Here is a 20479-nt window from a genome sequence, read left to right on the forward strand (position 1 = left end):
ATGGTTCATTCTTAATAAAGATATCGGTCTGTTTGGACTAATTGAGACTAAAATAAATAGGGAAAATGTGAGAAATATTTCCACAAATATGTTAGATGGTTGGTGTGTTACTACTAATAGTAGTCAACATAAAGGTGGTCGTGTATGGCTCCTTTAGAAACCGAATTTGTTTGATGTTCTGGTATGTCAATATGATGCACAATTTATCCACACAAGAGTCATTTCTAGAGCCTCCCAGCAGCAGTTCTGGTTCACTATGATGTATGCTTATAATGATGGAATTGGAAGGAGGGATCTATGGCAGAAATTAGGAGTAATTGCAGGACAATGCTCTGGACCTTGGGCACTGGCAGGAGATTTCAATACAGTTATTAATCCTGCAAAAAGATTGGGAGCTAATACTAAACACGTTGATATGGATGAGTTTCTAGATTGTATATCAATATGTGGTGTTGCTGATATAGGTGCTACTAGTGCATACTTTACTTGGACTAATAAACAAGATCCATCTACCAGAGTTTTTAGTAGACTGGACAGATTTATGGTCAATCAGGAATGGATGAATCAATTCCCTAATATGATGGCTCATTTCCATCCAGAGGGTCTATTTGACCATTGTCCATGCACTGTGAGCAATATTGCATTAGGAGATGGCAAAAGAGCTAGCTTTAAATATTTCAATATATGAGGAAAAGCTGCCTCTTTTATACCTACAATTACTGAGTAGTGGCAGAAGCACTATCCAGGACATAAGATGTTTAATGTCATTAAGAAATTGAAGGCCTTAAAACCTGCACTGAAGAGATTAAACAAGGAATGCTATGCTGATGTTGTAAACTCCACAGCAATTGCTGAGGCCAAGCTTCATGCTCTTCAAATACAATTAGTTCAGGACATTCACAACCCTGAACTGCTTCAGAAAGAGCTTGAGGTTGCTGCTAGCCTAAAGAATCTTACTGTGGCAAGAGACAGTTTTTTGAGCCAAAAAGCAAAGTCACAGTGGTTAGAAGCTGGAGACAGTAACACCACCTATTTTCATGGGGCTATAAAAAAGAGGATTAGCATGAACAAAGTTATTCAGATTGAGGACCAATATGGCACTGTATGCAGTGATAGCAAGAGCATTCAAAATGGATTTCTGGACTATTACCAGACTCTGCTAGGTAGCAATAAGCCTATTGAAAAGGTTAGACCTAATGTGCTCATCGAGTTAGTGTATATCGTACAATCCCTAAGAAGGTTTGGGTCCTGGAGCCAAGTCGTCTAGACTGTACAACACCTACAAGTCGACTTAATCCTTCCTATTCAACTCTATGCATGGTCTAATGAGGCTCGAGTTGGTTTATGTCTTACAAGCCTCATTGAAAAGATAAGAGATGGGTAAAGAATGCAAGGATTCATAGGCTCGCATTTCATCAAACATAACATGTGCATAGGTTGAAATCACAACAAGCAAGCAATAAAATGATAACATATTAGATTAAGTATGAATCTACCCCCATGTTATGGTTCCCCTAATCCCCTACTAATCCTAGCTAGGAAACTACTCACTCATGATCATGGAAAACATGCTAACAAGGGTGACAATCATATTAACAAGTCTAAACATGATGAAGGAGTAAAACAATAAACAAGGATAAAGTAAAGATTAGAGAAATTGTACCAACTTAGGAATGATCCAAATATAAAGCAAAGAATAATAGAAGAAAACTTGATTGATTGATGACGAGTTGTCAATTGTCCAATAATAACCCAATAATCTTCAATTACCCAATAATAAACTTGAATTACTCAGTAATAAACTTGAACAATAATTAAGGAAAGATTAATGTGTGATTTGTGAAATGATTAAATACTAATCTATTTTAATCTACTCCTAATGAAGGCTTAATAAAATCTAAGGAAGCTTAGTCCCTTTATTATTAAAAATGGAGTATATATAGTGGTACATCATTAGGTTAAGCAAGGGTAGATTAGTAAATAACATTACTAAGTGTTGAATAGAGAATTGCAACTCCTGAGGGACTTACGAGGATCACGTAGCAAGTAAAAGAATTATGGAAAACAATCCGCTCGTCCCGAGTGAAAAACGCGCATCCTGAGCCTCAACCCGAGCGGGTTGATATTGTCCAGAGCGGGTTGAGCAGTAACTTACTCTACTTCAGCTTGACCCGCGCGGGTTGAGCTTCTGTTCCATTTTTTATTGCTTTTGAGCCTATGATCCTTCTATATACTCTTTTATTCTTCATCCTTGGTCATCATTCTTACCTCCTCTTCATACTAGTCCATCCAAGATCGTCAACAAGCTTCCGAATATGCGCGAGAGATGGAATTCCGCCTCATTATCTCCTTTCCTTTAAGACATATAAAATGCACTAGGAAAGCAAAATAGAAAGGAATTGACGGATAAAATGGCCATGAAATGCTATAATAGTATGCAAAATAGGCTCAATTAGGGGACTAAATGTGCGCAATTAAGAGTCACATCAAACATCCCTAAACCGAGCCTTTACTGGTCCCGAATAAAGACGTGACTAGAACTAGACCTTTATTTAAACTATCCTAATAATATAACCGATGTGATACAATTAGGGGGTCTCACTCCGCCCCTTCAACTCACAACAAGACATCCATGAGGTAAGATGCCTTCTTGCAAGGCAAGGTGGGGCTTGCCAAAATGGTGATACATCCAAGCATTAAGCACACAAAACAAGTAATGGATGCATCTACAAAAGAATAGCCACTTTCCTCATCTAAGTGGCGGAAATCATCTAAAGGGGTAGCAATTTAAGGGTACACACTCCATCATAGATATTATTTCTCCAAGCTACTAAGTCTAGGAGGATACCAACAAATCACCTCCAAGTTGTGTCAAACTAGGGTACCTTAGTCCACAATCGCTAAATGCTTCCGTCAAGAGTAGACTCCTTATGGTGTTAGAAACACTGAAGGATCGTGAAATTCCGCCTCTTGCCTAGACAAGAAGAAGGGTCGTCCCCTCTCCACTATGCAACAAATAAGATCAATGGATAAAATGGATCGAGATGTTTTGGGTTTCACATTGGTAGTTTGCTTTTTGATTTGTTTTTCACCCCAATTTCTTGTGGTATTTGACATTTGAAGAACATTTCTTGCCATTTTTTATGATTGGCATATTTATACTTGGCAAATATTTCAATCTTTGCATTTTTGAACATTTTTCAAAGTAACCCCATTTTGTAGCATGGGTACTTTTATTGAAGCATAGGAGTCTATTTTTGCTCCTCTTTTCATTGATGCACTTTGCAAACTTTTTGATTTTGATTTGGTACTTGAACTCAATTTGATATTTTTGTGCCCATTCCCTTTTTGTTGACAAAATATGATGATAGAAGTGTAAGAACGGTTGCATGGCTTCAAAGGTCAGCTTGGAATAAACGGTAGCCAAAGAGTTATCATACCACAAGGTACTCTTGACTAGGCCTTAGTCCATGGGTCAAAAGATACTAGTATGACACATACTAGGGTGTCTTGAGGGTATTCTAGCAAACAAAGTCTCAAGGAGAAAAATTATCTACAAGGGCCTTATATACACTTGTCAAGCTTCCAAAATAAGCATTTTCACAAAATTTTCTAACCATGCAATTACATGCCATGATGCAACTAACATATAAACAACTATAATATGTATTCTTCTATCAACTATTATGCCATATAATCTAGATGCAACTCCTAACAACACATAGATACACAAACCGTAACAACAAAACACACAACGTCCTCCTTGACATGTATGCTCATCCTCCTCATATGAGTAATGAAAAGAAACGGAAGGGAAATAGATATTAGAGCGATCATACCAAGCGGTCTTCACATTCCTTTGACAATGCCTCAAATGAAGTGTCGTATCTATGTGAGAAGAGAACAGAAAAACAAGTATATACAATTCTACACTACTAAATTAAAGAATATGTTTTTGGTTTTTGAAATTTTTAAATTTTTATGGATTTTGTTTTAATGAAATTAAAGAACATATTTTTTGGATTTTTCGAAAATTTTCAATTTTTGTGTATTTTGGTATATAAATTCCCATCCCCCACTTTATTTTGGACATTGTCCTCAATGTACATGTAGGAGTAGGAATGAAAAATAAATACATGTTTTTGGATTTATAAAGTTTAATGGAAATTGAAGTACAAATACAATGATATGTTATGAATGAATGCATGCTTTAACTAAATGCAATTCTATATGACATATATAACAAATGAATACAATCTAAACTACACTAAATGATGCATGTTTAGGTCACCTATGATCAAACCTCCCCAAACCTAATTAAGCACTATTTCTAGTGTAGAAATGAATAGGTTTGGTCATTAGTGATTATGCATGAATTCTAGTCTATATGCAACTAACTATATGAATCATGTGAGATATATTACAATGCAAACTAATCTAGTCATGTGAGATATATTACAATGCAAAATATACATAAGAGATAGGGAAAGAAAGGGTCTTATAATCACGATCTCAATCAAAGCCTCCATCATTAAGGCTATCATCATCTTCACTTTCTTCTTCTTCCGCTCCTCCTCTTTGGTCATCTTCATTCATGCCTTGGTTTGGGAACATAAGGTGAGGTTGCACCCAAGAAGGCCTAGGGCCATTAGGATCAATAAACCCTTGTTGCGCCATATGGTAGTATTGAGGATAAAGGGCTAAATAGTTGTCTTCTTGCCCTCGGTGGATCCTAAAATACATGTTGCTTATCATACCCATCAAGATATCCATGGCCGATGGCAGGGTGTCTGGAGGAGATGGAGGAGGAGGAGAAGGAGGAGGTGAGTAGGGTCGGTAGACATGGGGGTATGGAGGTATCTCTGCATATATAAGAGGGCCGAACACCATGAAGGAACGGTGGAAATCCAAGGCTTGGACCTTGGGATGATGATGGTGCATGGGAAGGAGTAGAAGGTGCCTCCTCATGTCTCCTAGGTGGTGGATCCACAATCCTCTCAATGGGGAGGAGGTAACTCGGCATAGGTGCAAGGTAGCTCGTCCTAGGCACGGTAGGAGGAAGGTCCGAACAAGGAAGGATAAATGTAGTGCTTCCCTTGGTGTACCAATCAATGCTCCCAAATCATTATACTTGCACCATTTGTGATGCCTAAAGATAGCCTTCTCATCAATCAAAGTGTCTTCGGGGAGAGCCACATACCTCTCATCATCATTAAACCCGGGACATAAAACATTGGCCATCCTAGTCACAAGACCACCCATCACAATTCCCTTTGACTTTGTTGTACCCTTTGCTAGATTTCGAAACCGGAAAAGTAATTCAAGTGCGAGATTAAAGTTGTAATTTGGAAAACCTTGGGACATTCAAATATGACTCAAGAAAAGTCATGTCAAGTTGACTCATACTTCCCGTCTCACTCCGACCATAAATAGTCCCCGTTATAAATTGATGCCACACTCTAATAACCGGATGATGAATGTAAAAAGCATGACACTTCTTAAAACCATTTAATTTCAACCCGGTGATCGCTCTCCCAAGTGTGACTCCGTGAATCCCACGGGGTTCTCAGGGTCGGTCTCGGGTATCACAAGTCCAAAAATTTCACCAAAGATACCCAAATGTATTTGGTGGGTCTCATTACACCACCTAAATTCCAAAGACACCCCATATCTTTCTGCTTCAAAAACTTTGAGACTATTAAAGAATTCCAATGTGAGGCTAAGATATGTTTCCTCATGCATATAAAATAAAGTCTCAAGACCCATTCCTCTAAAGAAAGACTCGGTTTGTCCTTCAATACCAAGCTTATCCAAAATTTGACGACAAATGAAACGAGTAGGCTTGAATTCCTTACCTAGTAGTTTGACAAATCGCCTCCTATGCTCATTTTTTATGAATACTACCTCCGGGAAATCATCAAGTTGCTCTATCTCCGGTACTAGCTCCTCTTCATACATTTGGAACTCCGATGGAGCATTATAATTGCTTCCTTTTCTCCTCTTTGATCCCTTAGTAGTAGTAGTCTTACTCTTGCCCCAAAAACTCATTATTGTAGTCTTAAAATCCACCAAGTATCACTAATCAAGATGCTTCAAATCTTCACAAATAAGAGCCAAATAACCTTGAAAATGCCTTATTAGAACACTAGAAGTATTGTAGTGAAGCTAGAAGGCAAAAATCAAACTCGAAAAACAATTGTAGCTCACGGATTTTTGGAGCTTCAATTTTTAAGATGATGAAAATGAGTGATTTTGAGTATGTAGAAGGTTGGAAAGTTGGTTTTTATTGCATAGAAATGGATTAGAATGATTTTTAGCGTAATTTAATGGTGATTTGGTTGGATTTGATGGTCATTTGAGTGATTTTTGTGAGTTGGGGTTGAGCATTGAAGGTAGAAGATGAAGATGACAGGTGAGATTTGAGTGTAGAGCAAAGTCCTGGCTAAAAATAGAGGAAACACGGGTTAAAAGCTGAACACGGGTGGGTTAGAAGTGATCGGCCCGGATTCCTGAACATATTCTGCAAATTTGAGCTGAACCCGCTCGGGTTGTGTCTGACTCGCTCGGGTTGACAGTGGACACGCTCGGGTTGATCTGAACCCGCTCGGGTTGGGAGCTGGGATGTGGATTTTCTTCGGAGCTCGTGCAGATTCTTGGGCAGGGTGCTTTTTCTTTTTTTTTGTCCTTCAATCCGCACGGGTTGGGCTCGGGATGCACAGATTTCGAGCAATTTTGTCCCAACCCCTTTTTAATGATAGAAAATATGTGCACAAGCCCAAAATATCCATTTTCTTCATTTATGTACATTTTCTACCTTCTTATTTTCATCAATTTCCTTCAAAAAGCTCAATTAAAAATATGAGATCCCTCCCTTTTATCTCTCATGCAATTTATTAAATGAATGAATGCAAAATTACACTAAATGCATATATACAAATTAATGGTTATTGAGGAACTCCATCAAACCAAAGATTATCAATAAACAATTTCATGGAAGATTATCACTAGCATTCAAGGCGCGTAGAAGTCGGTCAAATTCTTGGGAGTGAGATATAAATAAGCATGAATAACAATACAAGATTATGCAATAAAATAATGGCCAAGTAATAGACCGAACAAGCGTGTGAAGAATGTTATGACAAAAATTCTAAGAGATGTGATGGATGGTAAGAACATGAAATGGGTAGTTGGTTGGTAATTCACTCAACTCGTCCTCCAAATAGTCAAAATCACCACATTCAATGCAAGTACTCTCATTATCATCTAAGGTGATTTCAAGGGTGTCTATTTGGGGTTCCCAAATGTCCTCATATTCTTCATCCCAACAAGGTCCATTATCAAAGGGGTTGTCATAACAAGGCTCACCAAGTTCAACACAATTGTCTCCCTCTAATATGTCATCCTCAAAGGGTTAGTTTCCACTTAAGCTCACATCCATCTCACTCTAACTTGCCCATTAGCATCAAATTTCATGGAATTTTAGGTTCATTGTTACACAAGAAGAGTAAGGTGACGGCATCCAAGCATTGGTTTTACAATCAAGAATGTACTCCTCATCATCACTCTCTTCATCTAGCACTCCATATTCCCAAGGAGGGGCAAATTTGTGGGCATAGTAGGTTGGTTCAAGGTTATAAGAAGGTGTCTCATTCTCACAAATCTCATTTTCATCATAGTTTTCCTCAATGAATTTTTGAAGTGTGGTTTTTATCGCTTCCATACCTTCCTTGGCACCTTCAAAGATGTCATGTACAAATTGCTTAAGACAATGGATGGTCATGAACTCAACAAATTCCCAAAATTCCTCACAACTCATCTCACATATCCTACCACCACTCAAGTGAAATACCAAGTTGTGGATTTCAAGGTTCATGCCATTATAAACAACACAACATGCTTCATAATTTGAAAGAGTAAAACCATGATGCCAAGCATGAGTCATATAATCTTCATATCTTGCAATATATTTATCAAATGACTCATTTTCATATTGCCAAAAAGTGAATGTAGACATGCTAAACATATGAAATAGAACTACTACAAGAAATGAAATTCCCAAGGAACCACGATCCCTCAAGAAGAAACACAACTAAAACTATACAAAAGAACGATTCAAATACACAACACCGTCCCCGACAACGGCGCCATTTTGATGGAGGGTGTCGTTTTCCGCCATCAATCTCATTTATACCCAACTACTAGCATAGCAAGCAAGTCGTGGTTGATCCACGGGACGGGTGTACTTAAATTGTCCAATCTAATTATAGTTGTACTCAAGGTGTCACAATTGGTTTGGGTTTGAAAATTCTAAACTATTGAAAGCAATGAAAAGTAGGCAATAAGATGAAAGGATGTACACAAATGATAAAGATACTAGGATGTCATGGGATCATAAGGGAATTCACGGAAATAGATCATACAAACATGTTCTTAATTAAAAGCAAGCACTTATTGTTGTGATGGGATCGAGTTAGTGTATATCTTACAATCCCTAAGAAGGTTTGGGTCCTGGAGCCGAGTTGTCTAGACTGTACAACACCTACAAGTCGACTTAATCCTTCCTATTCAACTCTATGCATGGTCTAATGAGGCTCGAGTTGGTTTATGTCTTACAAACCTCATTGAAAAGATAAGAGATGGGTAAAAAAAATGCAAGGATTCATAGGCTCGCATTTCATCAAACATAACATGTGCATAGGTTGAAATCACAACAAACAAGCAATAAAATGATAACATATTAGATTAAGTATGAATCTACCCCCATGTTATGGTTCCCCTAATCCCCCACTAATCGTAGATAGGAAACAACTCACTCATGATCATGGAAAACAAGTTAACAAGGGTGTCAATCATATTAATAAATCTAAACATGATGAAGGAGTAAAACAATAAACAAGGATTAAGTAAAGAGTAGAGAAATTGTACCAACTTAGGAATGATCCAAAAATAAAGCAAAGAATAATAGAAGAAAACTTGATTGATTGATGAAGACTTGTCAATTCTCCAATAATAACCCAATAATCTTCAATTACCCAATAATAAACTTGAATTACTCAATAATAAACTTGAACAATAATTAAGGAAAGATTAATGTGTGATTTATGGAATGATTAAAGACTAATCTATTCTAATCTACTCCTAATGAAGGCTTAATCTAATCTAAGGAAGATTAGTCCCTTGATTATTACAAATGGAGTATATATAGTGGTACATCATTAGGTTAAGCAAGGGTAGATTAGTAAATAACATTACTCAGTGTTGAATAGAGAATTGCAACTCCCGAGGGACATGCGCGAATCACGTAGCTAGGAAAAGCATTCTGGAAAACAATCCGCTCGTCCCGAGTGAAAAATGCGCATCCTGATCCTCAACCCGAGCGGGTTGATATTGTCCCGAGCGGGTTGAGCAGTAACTCGCTGTACTTAAGCTTGACCCGCGCGGGTTGAGATGTTGTTCCCTTTTTTCTTGCTTTTGAGCTTATGATCCTTCTATATACTCTTTTATTCTTCATTCTTGCCTCCTCTTCATACTAGTCTATCCAAGATCGTCAACAAGCTTCCGAATATGCGCGAGAGACGGGAATTCCGCCTCATTATCTCCTTTCCTATAAGACATATAAAATGCACTAGAAAAGCAAAATAGAAAGGAATCGACGGATAAAATGGCCATGAAATGCTATAATAGTATGCAAAATAGGCTCAATTGAGGGACTAAATGTGCGCAATTAAGAGTCACATCACATTGTTCTATAACCGGAGTAGATGTGGTAGCTTCCTCAATAGTGTTGACAATTTCTTGGACTTGCTCCCTTGGTTGAGCTACTACCAAAGCTTTAGATGCTAGAAGAGCTTGTTGCCTCTTTGACAAATTTGGAGTTTTGGATGCCTTAGTTCCACCTTTAGTCCTTGCCATTGTATGGTCCTTATCAATTTGCTATCAACAAACAAAGATGATTCTTGAATACTCCTTAATTCTTCAAATTTCAATCAATTCCTCAATCAATTGGGGATTTTCGAATTTTTGCCCCAAATCCTAGAAAATTGATTCAATTTGTGAGGAAATTGATGATTAAATGGCCTTTTGTTGATGAAGGAGTAATTTAATTGTGTTTTGAGCAAGTTTTAATTTGTTTGTGATGAATTTTTGTGAGAAATTGATGTTTTTATGTGAGGGGATTGAAGGTTTAAGTGAGGGAAAATGGTTGTGTTTGCGTTTGAAAGGTGTAAATGAATTGGGAAGAAGTATAAAAATTCCATGTTTGGGTTAGTAGCAGGTCTGGGACGGGCGGCTTGAAGTTGGCTTGAGCTGATTCTGCTACATGCAAATTTGAAAGATGCAAAGCAGTCTGGGACGGGCGTCTTGGGACTGGCTTGAGCGGATTCTGGCCTGAGACGCTCGTCTCAAATTAGGGATGGGCAGAGTTTCTTACAGGAAAATCTCACAAATTTGAAGCTTCTCGGGACCCACGACTCGAGTCTGGGACGGTCGGCTTGGAGTTAGACACGCTCGTCTCGAAACCACCTCGGGCAGATCCTCTAACAACACTTTCTTCAACATTTGAACTCTTCCCATCTCCCACTACCCAAAGCCAGGACGGGCATCCTAGTGCTGAAGAAGCTCGTCTCAGTGCTAGCTCGGGCAGATCTGCTCGTCTTAATGTCAACTCCCACGAGCTCAGGTCTGCTCATGGGGATCCTTTTCCCGCGTCATTCCTTCTTCCTTTCCTTGTTAATTGTTGTGGGTTGCACTACAAAGGCTTGACTAGCCTAGTCATATGCCATCCTCACACTTGATCAAACACTACACATTAAAACACATTAGAATCCCTCCCTCACTTGCTCTCTTGTCAAAAATCTTATAACAAAGCATGAAAATGCAATGCAAAAATGACAAAAAATGCAATAAAGTAAATGAAATTCTAGTTAGGGGGGTTAGAATATTTAGAAATGGTGGTTTATAGAGGACTCCACCAAACTCTCCTTTCTTTGCTGAGATGTTAAGGGGGAAAAGCCAAGGTGTTATTGATGTTGCTCAACACCTTGTAAAAATAGTCGAAGGCTTGCTCATTTTGATGATAAAGATCTTTCATAGATCTTTACACATTATTTGGTCCAAGTTCATAGCATTTCCAATATAAGGATTGACCAATCCTTCAAATTCATCGTCCCATAGACCACAAACTTCGCTTATTCGTTCCTCAATGTTGTCATGAGTTGTCAAGAACAACTCTCCTTCCTTGTTATTATGGCCAATGAGACCTTATTCATTACTTGTCATGATGGGTGAGCTATTCAAGCTCTCATTGTTGTTGAAAATTCCATGCTCTCCGAATTGGGCTACTTGAATGTCATCCACTTTCTTCTTCCATATGGGTGATGTTTCTTACCCATGGCTTGATCTTTGCATAGATATTCTAACTTCTTCCTATCACTTTCTCGGCTATAGTGATCGACCACGAAGCATGGCTCATGTAATCGGGGACCTCTCATGGTTTTGTCAAGATTGAAAGTAATTGTCTCATCCCCTACTTCAAGTGTGAGCTCTCCATGTTTCACATCGATTACCGCTCCGGCGGTATGCAAGAAAGGTCTTCCTAAGATGATTGGGATGTTAGAATCCTCCTCCATGTGTACAATGACAAAGTCTACCGGGATGAAGAATTTGCCAATTCTCACGGGCACATACTCACATACCCCTAGAGATGTTTTTGTTGATCGATCCACCATTTGAAGAGTAATGTTGGTGCATTTAATCTCTCCCATTCAAAGCCTCTTACATACCGAGTATGGCATAACACTTATACTTGTCCCGGATCTTTGAGCTTTGGAGGAGAACTTCCTTGATGAATAGCACTACTCACTTTGGTGAAGGCAATATTCTCCAACTTTCGGATGGACTTCTTCTTGGTAAGAATGTCCTTCATGTACTTTGCATAACCCGGAACATGATTGACCAATTGTGTGAATGGGATTGAGACTTCTAAGTTTTTCACAATTTCCATGAAATTTCCAAGTTGCTCATCAAGCTTAGGCTTAGCTTGGCGACTTGGGAATGAAAGTCTAATCACAATAGGCTCTTTGTCAACATTCTTAGCCTTTTCTTAATTTCTCTTCTTTGAAAGTTCATTGATGGTAGGCTCTACTTCCTTAGAGTTCTCCATAACTCTTTGCTTTCTACTAGCATCCATAATATCTTCATCAATTGGCCTCTTCGGCCCCTCATATCTTGTACCGCTCCTCAAATGGATGACACTAACCATTTCATGTCTTGGGGGGGGGGGGGGTTACCTTGAGGAGGTAATTGCCCGTTTTGTCTTTGGGAGTTAGAAGATGCTAGTTGAGTCATTTGAGTCTCTAACATTTTGGTGTGGGAAAGTATGTTGTTGATGGTGGTTTGTTTGGCTTGGCTATCATTTTGCATTTGGGTGAAGAATTCTTGTTGGTTCTTTTGCATTTGGAGGACCGCTTTTTGAACATCAAAACTTTGGTCATTGCATTGGTTGTAGGAAGATTGATTTTGATATCTTTGGCTTTGGTTGAAAAAGGGTCTTTGAGCTTCATTTCTCATTGGAGGTGGGGTGTATGTTGGTATTGAGGATTTTGAACATTTTGGCTTTTGTATGGATTTGGATGAAATTTGGTATTCTCATTATAGTAATTAGAATAAGGGGTGCCATTCTTGTATGCTTGGAAAGCATTTACTTGTTCATTTGTTCCCCTACATTCATTTTGATTATGTCCCAAGGTTCCACAAGTTTCACATACTCCGTTTGGGATTGAGGATGATGCTATCATAGCATTGACATGTTGTTTGGGTGATTTGGAGGCCTCTTCAAGCTTAGCCATGGCCTTCTCAAACTTTAAGTTGATGGTGTCGATATGAGCACTTAGTTGAGCACCCAATTGTGTGACGGAATCCACCTCATACTTTCCTCCTCTAGTGTCCTTTCGAGGCCTACTATATTGGGAATTATGAACCGACATCTCTTCGATTTTGGCCCATGTTTGGTTGTCATCAACTTCGGTAAACCTCCCATTGGATCCCATATTAAGCACATTGCATGAGTCTTCATATAAGCCGTTCCAAAATTGTTGAACAAGGAACCACTCACTAAGTCCATGGTGTGGAAAGAGCGATAAGTGTCCTTAAATCTCTCCCATACTTCATATAATGATTCTTCATCCCTTTGCTTGAACCCGGTGATTTGGGCTCTCAACATGTGAGTCTTTTCCGGAGGATAGAATTTCTTGTAAAAGGCAAGTGCTAACTTTTTCAATGAATCAATAACAAGGGTAGCCTTGTCTAGGCTCTTCAACAATTGCTTTGCGGTTCCGATCTAGGAAAAAGAAAACAACACCCACCGAATTTGGTCTTGAGTAACTCCGGTTTGAGAAATTGCATCACAATAGTCACAAAAAGTCTCCATATGTAAATGAGGATCCTCACTAGGCATCCCTCCAAATTGACTTCTCTCAACTAATTGTATCAATGCGGATTTGGCACTGAAAATACCGGTTAAATGTGATGGTGTAGGAGTACCGTTTGGTAGGTTCTCCTCGGTTGGTACGGAATGAGATGAGAATTTAGGCATTGTTGGTTGATTTTGTAGTTGGTTTGGAATTATGTTATCCTCTCCTTCTCTTACAAAAGGGTTGACAAACTCAATGTTATTTGGTTGAATGTCCACAACCTCTCCAATACCTAAAACTCTTGAAGTACCCCTAGCAACTCTTCTATTGTTGGTTAAGGTCCTTTCAATCTAGAGATCAATAGATAATGGATTCCCTTGTGATCTCCTAGTCATGCAAAATATCAAACAACTAGAAAACAATTAGAACAGCCTGTAGAAGATGAGTTCCCCAAGGTAAAGAAAGACACAACTAAAAACAATTAACGAAAATCAAATCAATTGAACACCGTCCCCGGCAACGGCGCCATTTTTGGTGTGATGTTATTGCTCGTCGTTAAAGCTATCAACCAAAACAATATTTCTAACTCTACAAACTACTGTTTAATGGAGTGGTAAGTAAAGGTCGGATCCCAAGGGACGGGTATTGATTTAGGATTTCAATTGCAAGTAGTTTATGTCTTAGGGTGTCACAAATTTGGGTTGAGATGAGATGTAATTTAACCTAATCAACAAGATGAATGTAAATTAAGAAGACAAAGTAAAGCAATTAGAGGGGTTTTGTAAACTATTGATTAAGGGCACTAGGGTGTCATGGGTTCATAAGGGAATCATGGAAATAGATCATACAAACATGTTCTCAAATAGACGCAAGCAACTTATTATTGTGATGGAATCGAGTTAGTGTATATCTTACAATTCCTAGGAAGATTTAGGTCTCGAAGCCGAGTCGATCAGGACTTTACAACACCTACAAGTCGACTTAGTCTCTCCCTATTCAACTCTATGCATGGTCTAACAAGGCTTGAGTTGGCTTATATCTTACAAACCTCATTTAAAAGATAAGAGATGTGTACAAAATGCAGGGTTTCATAGTCTAGCATTTCATCAAACATAATATATGCATAGCAAGAAATCACAACAAGCAAGCATTCAATTATAAAAGAACATTAATTTAAGCATAGATTTATTCCCATGATTGATTCCCCGAATTCCCCATTAACCCTAGCTTTAGAGACTACTCACTCAAGATCAAGTTTAACCTGCTAATAAGGTTGTCAATCATACTAACAAAGCAAAACATGATGAACAAGTGGATGTAATTAACAATAATTAACCAAAGTTAAAAGGGATTATACCTACTTGAGATTATCCAAATAATAAAGCAAAGAATAATAGAAGTAAACTTGATGATTGATGGAAGGTTGTCAATCCTCTAAACCTCAAATAATCTTCTAATTACCCACTTAAAACTAAGAACAATTGAGATATTTAGGAAAGATTAAGATGTGATTAATATTAAAATGTGTATTACAACTTGAATTAGGACTAAATTAAGAGAGATTAATACTTGATTAAGATATGATTATTAGATCATGCTACTCTAGGTAGTACAATAGGGTATTTATACTCAAATTAAGTACAAGGATTAGGGTTAATAAGGGCTTAAATGATCATTAAGACACTAAGAGAAGTTGATGATTTTCAAGTCCCATAGGGACACGGGCGAGCTGGGTTGCAAGACCCTTAGGGCTACGCACGAGCTGGCTGAAGAATACATGGGTCCTATGGGAAGATCCGCTCGAGCCGAGCCTTGGGACGCCCGGATCCTGGCTTGAGCTGCCCGTGCTGAGGTCGGGACTCCCGGATTCTGGGACAGGGTTTCTTCTGTTATTCTTGACTGCCTAACAATCCGTGGGGACTGTGTTAGGGTCGTGGAGATCTCCATCATTGCCCAATTCACTTGTTTTATTTGCTTAGGCCTTTAGTTTTGGTCTCCTCTTCGATGGTTGGTCATTAGATGCGATCCATTTATCTTTATTTTGCTTCATAAATGCAAGGCTAGCAATCCTCTCCAACCAAGGACACAAAACCTCAAAGAATATGCAAAATGGGGAACTAAAGATAAAAAATGACCCTAATAGTCGCTAGAAAGCATGGGGAACGAGGTTAATTGCTCGTGAAGTTATTGCTCGTCATTAAAGCTATCATCCAAAACAATATTTCTAACTCTACAAACTACTCTTTAGTGGAGTGGTAAGTAAAGGTCGGACACCAAGGGACGGGTATTGATTTAGGATTTCAATTGCAAGTAGTTTATGTCTTAGGGTGTCACAAATTTGAGTTGAGATGAGATGTAATCTAACCTAATCAACAAGATGAATGTAAATTAAGAAGACAAAGTAAAACAATTAGAGGGGTTTTGTAAACAATTGATTAAGGGCACTAGGGTGTCATGGGTTCATAAGGGAATCATGGAAATAGATCATATAAACATGTTCTCAAATAGATGCAAGCAACTTATTGTTGTGATGGAATCGAGTTAGTGTATATCTTACAATTCCTAGGAAGATTTAGATCCCGGAGCTGAGTCGATCAAGACTTTACAACACCTACAAGTCGACTTAGTCTCTCCCTATTCAACTCTATGCATGGTCTAACAAGGCTTGAGTTGGCTTATATCTTACAAGTCTCATTGAAAAGATAAGAGATGGGTACAAAATGCAAAGTTTCATAGTCTAGCATTTCATCAAACATAATATGTGCATAGGTTGAAATCACAACAAGCAAGCATTCAATTATAAAAGCATATTAATTTAAGCATCGATTTAATCTCATGATTTATTCCCCTAGTTCCCCATTAACGCTAGCTTAAGAGACTACTCACTCACGATCAAGTTTAACATGCTAATAAGGTTATCAATCATACTAACAAAGCAAAACATGATGAACAAGTGGATGTAATTAACAATAATTAACCAAAGGTAAAAGGGATTATACCTACTTGAGATGATTCAAATAATAAAGTTAAGAATAATAGAAGTAAACTTGATGATTGATGGAAGGTTGTCAATCCGGCCTCTAAACCCCAAATAATCTTCTAATTACCCAACTAAAACTAAGAACAATTAAAAGATTAAGGAAAGATTAAGATGTGATTATTATTGAAATGTGTATTACAACTTGAATTAATATTAAATTAAGAGAGATTAATACTTGATTAAGAGATGATTATTAGATCATGCTACTCTAGGTAGTACAATAGGGTATCTATACTAAAATTAAGTACAAGGATTAGGGTTACTAAGGGCTTAAATGATGATTAAGACCCTAAGAGAAGTTGACGATTTTCAAGTCTCATAGGGACACGGGAGAGCTGGGTTGCAAGACCCTTAGGGCCACGCGCGAGCTGGCTGAAGAATACCTGGGTCCTGTGAGAAGATCCGCTCGAGCCGAGCCTTGGGACGTCCGGATCCTGGCTTGAGACGCCCGTGCTGAGGTCGGGACGCTCGGATTCTGGGACACGGTTTCTTCTCTTATTCTTGACTGCCTAACAATCCATGGGGAGTGTCTTAGGGTCGTGGGGATCTTCATCATTGCCCAATCCACTTGTTTTATTTTCTTAGGACTTTAGTTTTTTTCTCCTCTTCAATGCTTGGTCATTAGATGCGATCCATTTATCTCCATTTTGCTTCATAAATGCAAGGCTAGCAATCCTCTCCTACAAAGGACACAAAACCTTAAAGAATATGCAAAATAGGGAACTAAAGATAAGAAATGACCCTAATAGTCGCTAGAAAGCTTGGGAACGAGGTTAATTGCTCGTGAAGTTATTGCTCGTCGTTAAAGCTATCAACCAAAACAATATTTCTAACTCTACAAACTACTCTTTAGTGGAGTGGTAAGTAAAAGTCGGATCCCAAGGGACGGGTATTGATTTAGGATTTCAATTGCAAGTAGTTTATGTCTTAGGGTGTCACAAATTTGAGTTGAGATGAGATGTAATCTAACCTAATCAACAAGATGAATGTAAATTAAGAAGACAAAGTAAAACAATTAGAGGGGTTTGTAAACAATTGATTAAGGGCACTAGGGTGTCATGGGTTCATAAGGGAATCATGGAAATAGATCATATAAACATGTTCTCAAATAGATGCAAGCAACTTATTGTTGTGATGGAATCGAGTTAGTGTATATCTTACAATTCCTAGGAAGATTTAGATCTCGGAGCTGAGTCGATAAAGACTTTACAACACCTACAAGTCGACTTAGTCTCTCCCTATTCAACTCTATGCATGGTCTAACAAGGCTTGAGTTGGCTTATATCTTACAAGCCTCATTGAAAAGATAAGAGATGGGTACAAAATGCAAAGTTTCATAGTCTAGCATTTCATCAAACATAATATGTGCATAGGTTGAAATCACAACAAGCAAGCATTCAATTATAAAAGCATATTAATTTAAGCATCGATTTAATCTCATGATTGATTCCCCTAGTTCCCCATTAACGCTAGCTTAAGAGACTACTCACTCATGATCAAGTTTAACATGCTAATAAGGTTATCAATCATCCTAACAAAGCAAAACATGATGAACAAGTGGATGTAATTAACAATAATTAACCAAAGGTAAAAGGGATTATACCTACTTGAGATGATCCAAATAATAAAGTTAAGAATAATAGAAGTAAACTTGATGATTGATGGAAGGTTGTCAATCCGGCCTCTAAACCCCAAATAATCTTCTAATTACCCAACTAAAACTAAGAACAATTAAAAGATTAAGGAAAGATTAAGATGTGATTATTATTGAAATGTGTATTACAACTTGAATTAATATTAAATTAAGAGAGATTAATACTTGATTAAGAGATGATTATTAGATCATGCTACTCTAGGTAGTACAATAGGGTATCTATACTAAAATTAAGTACAAGGATTAGGGTTACTAAGGGCTTAAATGATGATTAAGACCCTAAGAGAAGTTGACGATTTTCAAGTCTCATAGGGACACGGGAGAGCTGGGTTGCAAGACCCTTAGGGCCACGCGCGAGCTGGCTGAAGAATACCTGGGTCCTGTGAGAAGATCCGCTCGAGCCGAGCCTTGGGACGTCCGGATCCTGGCTTGAGACGCCCGTGCTGAGGTCGGGACGCTCGGATTCTGGGACACGGTTTCTTCTCTTATTCTTGACTGCCTAACAATCCATGGGGAGTGTCTTAGGGTCGTGGGGATCTTCATCATTGCCCAATCCACTTGTTTTATTTTCTTAGGACTTTAGTTTTTTTCTCCTCTTCAATGCTTGGTCATTAGATGCGATCCATTTATCTCCATTTTGCTTCATAAATGCAAGGCTAGCAATCCTCTCCTACAAAGGACACAAAACCTTAAAGAATATGCAAAATAGGGAACTAAAGATAAGAAATGACCCTAATAGTCGCTAGAAAGCTTGGGAACGAGGTTAATTGCTCGTGAAGTTATTGCTCGTCGTTAAAGCTATCAACCAAAACAATATTTCTAACTCTACAAACTACTCTTTAGTGGAGTGGTAAGTAAAAGTCGGATCCCAAGGGACGGGTATTGATTTAGGATTTCAATTGCAAGTAGTTTATGTCTTAGGGTGTCACAAATTTGAGTTGAGATGAGATGTAATCTAACCTAATCAACAAGATGAATGTAAATTAAGAAGACAAAGTAAAACAATTAGAGGGGTTTTGTAAACAATTGATTAAGGGCACTAGGGTGTCATGGTTTCATAAGGGAATCATGGAAATAGATCATACAAACATGTTCTCAAATAGACGCAAGCAACTTATTATTGTGATGGAATCGAGTTAGTGTATATCTTACAATTCCTAGGAAGATTTAGGTCTCGGAGCCGAGTCGATCAGGACTTTACAACACCTACAAGTCGACTTAGTCTCTCCCTATTCAACTCTATGCATGGTCTAACAAGGCTTGAGTTGGCTTATATCTTACAAACCTCATTTAAAACATAAGAGATGGGTACAAAATGCAAGGTTTCATAGTCTAGCATTTCATCAAACATAATATATGCATAGGATGAAATCACAACAAGCAAGCATTCAATCATGAAAGAATATTAATTTAAGCATAGATTTATTCCCATGATTGATTCCCCGAATTCCCCATTAACCCTAGCTTTAGAGACTACTCACTCAAGATCAAGTTTAACCTGCTAATAAGGTTGTCAATCATACTAACAAAGCAAAACATGATGAACAAGTGGATGTAATTAACAATAATTAACCAAATGTAAAAGGGATTATACCTACTTGAGATTATCCAAATAATAAAGCAAAAAATAATAGAAGTAAACTTGATGATTGATGGAAGGTTGTCAATCCTCTAAACCTCAAATAATCTTCTAATTACCCACTTAAAACTAAGAACAATTGAGAGATTTAGGAAAGATTAAGATGTAATTAATATTGAAATGTGTATTACAACTTGAATTAAGACTAAATTAAGAGAGATTAATACTTGATTAAGATATGAGTATTAGATCATGCTACTCTAGGTAGTACAATAGGGTATTTATACTAAAATTAAATACAAGGATTAGGGTTACTAAGGGCTTAAATGATCATTAAGACACTAAGAGAAGTTAATGATTTTCAAGTCCCATAGGGACACGGGCGAGCTGGGTTGCAAGACCCTTAGGGCTACGCACGAGCTGGCTGAACAATACATGGGTCCTATGAGAAGATCCGCTCGAGCCGAGCCTTGGGACGCCCGGATCCTGGCTTGAGACGTCCTTGCTGAGGTCGGGACTCCCGGATTCTGGGACAGGGTTTCTTCTAATATTCTTTAGTGCCTAACAATCCGTGGGGACTGTGTTAGGGTTGTGGAGATCTCCATCATTGCCCAATTCACTTGTTTTATTTGCTTAGGCCTTTAGTTTTGGTCTCCTCTTCGATGGTTGGTCATTAGATGCGATCCATTTAGCTCTATTTTGCTTCATAAATGCAAGGCTAGCAATCCTCTCCTACCAAGGACACAAAACCTCAAAGAATATGCAAAATGGGGAACTAAAGATAAGAAATGACCCTA

General features: G+C 38.1%; 1 protein-coding gene and 1 non-coding gene across 2 annotated transcripts in view; both read left to right on the forward strand.

The window, feature by feature from the left end:
* Positions 1-259: 259 nt before the first annotated feature.
* Positions 260-20479, forward strand: part of LOC141655535 (uncharacterized) — a 32037-nt gene continuing 11817 nt past the window's right edge. The window contains exons 1-2 of the mRNA XM_074462611.1: positions 260-628; positions 728-1186. Coding sequence (XP_074318712.1) covers positions 260-628; positions 728-1186 — 828 coding nt within the window. The remainder of the gene's footprint in view (positions 629-727; positions 1187-20479) is intronic.
* On the forward strand, positions 13114-13219 carry LOC141622078 (small nucleolar RNA R71). The gene has a single exon (XR_012532861.1). It is a non-coding gene; the product is annotated as a small nucleolar RNA R71 (small nucleolar RNA).

This window comes from Silene latifolia, chromosome 1 (assembly GCF_048544455.1).
Source record: "Silene latifolia isolate original U9 population chromosome 1, ASM4854445v1, whole genome shotgun sequence".
Taxonomy (NCBI): Eukaryota; Viridiplantae; Streptophyta; class Magnoliopsida; order Caryophyllales; family Caryophyllaceae; genus Silene; species Silene latifolia.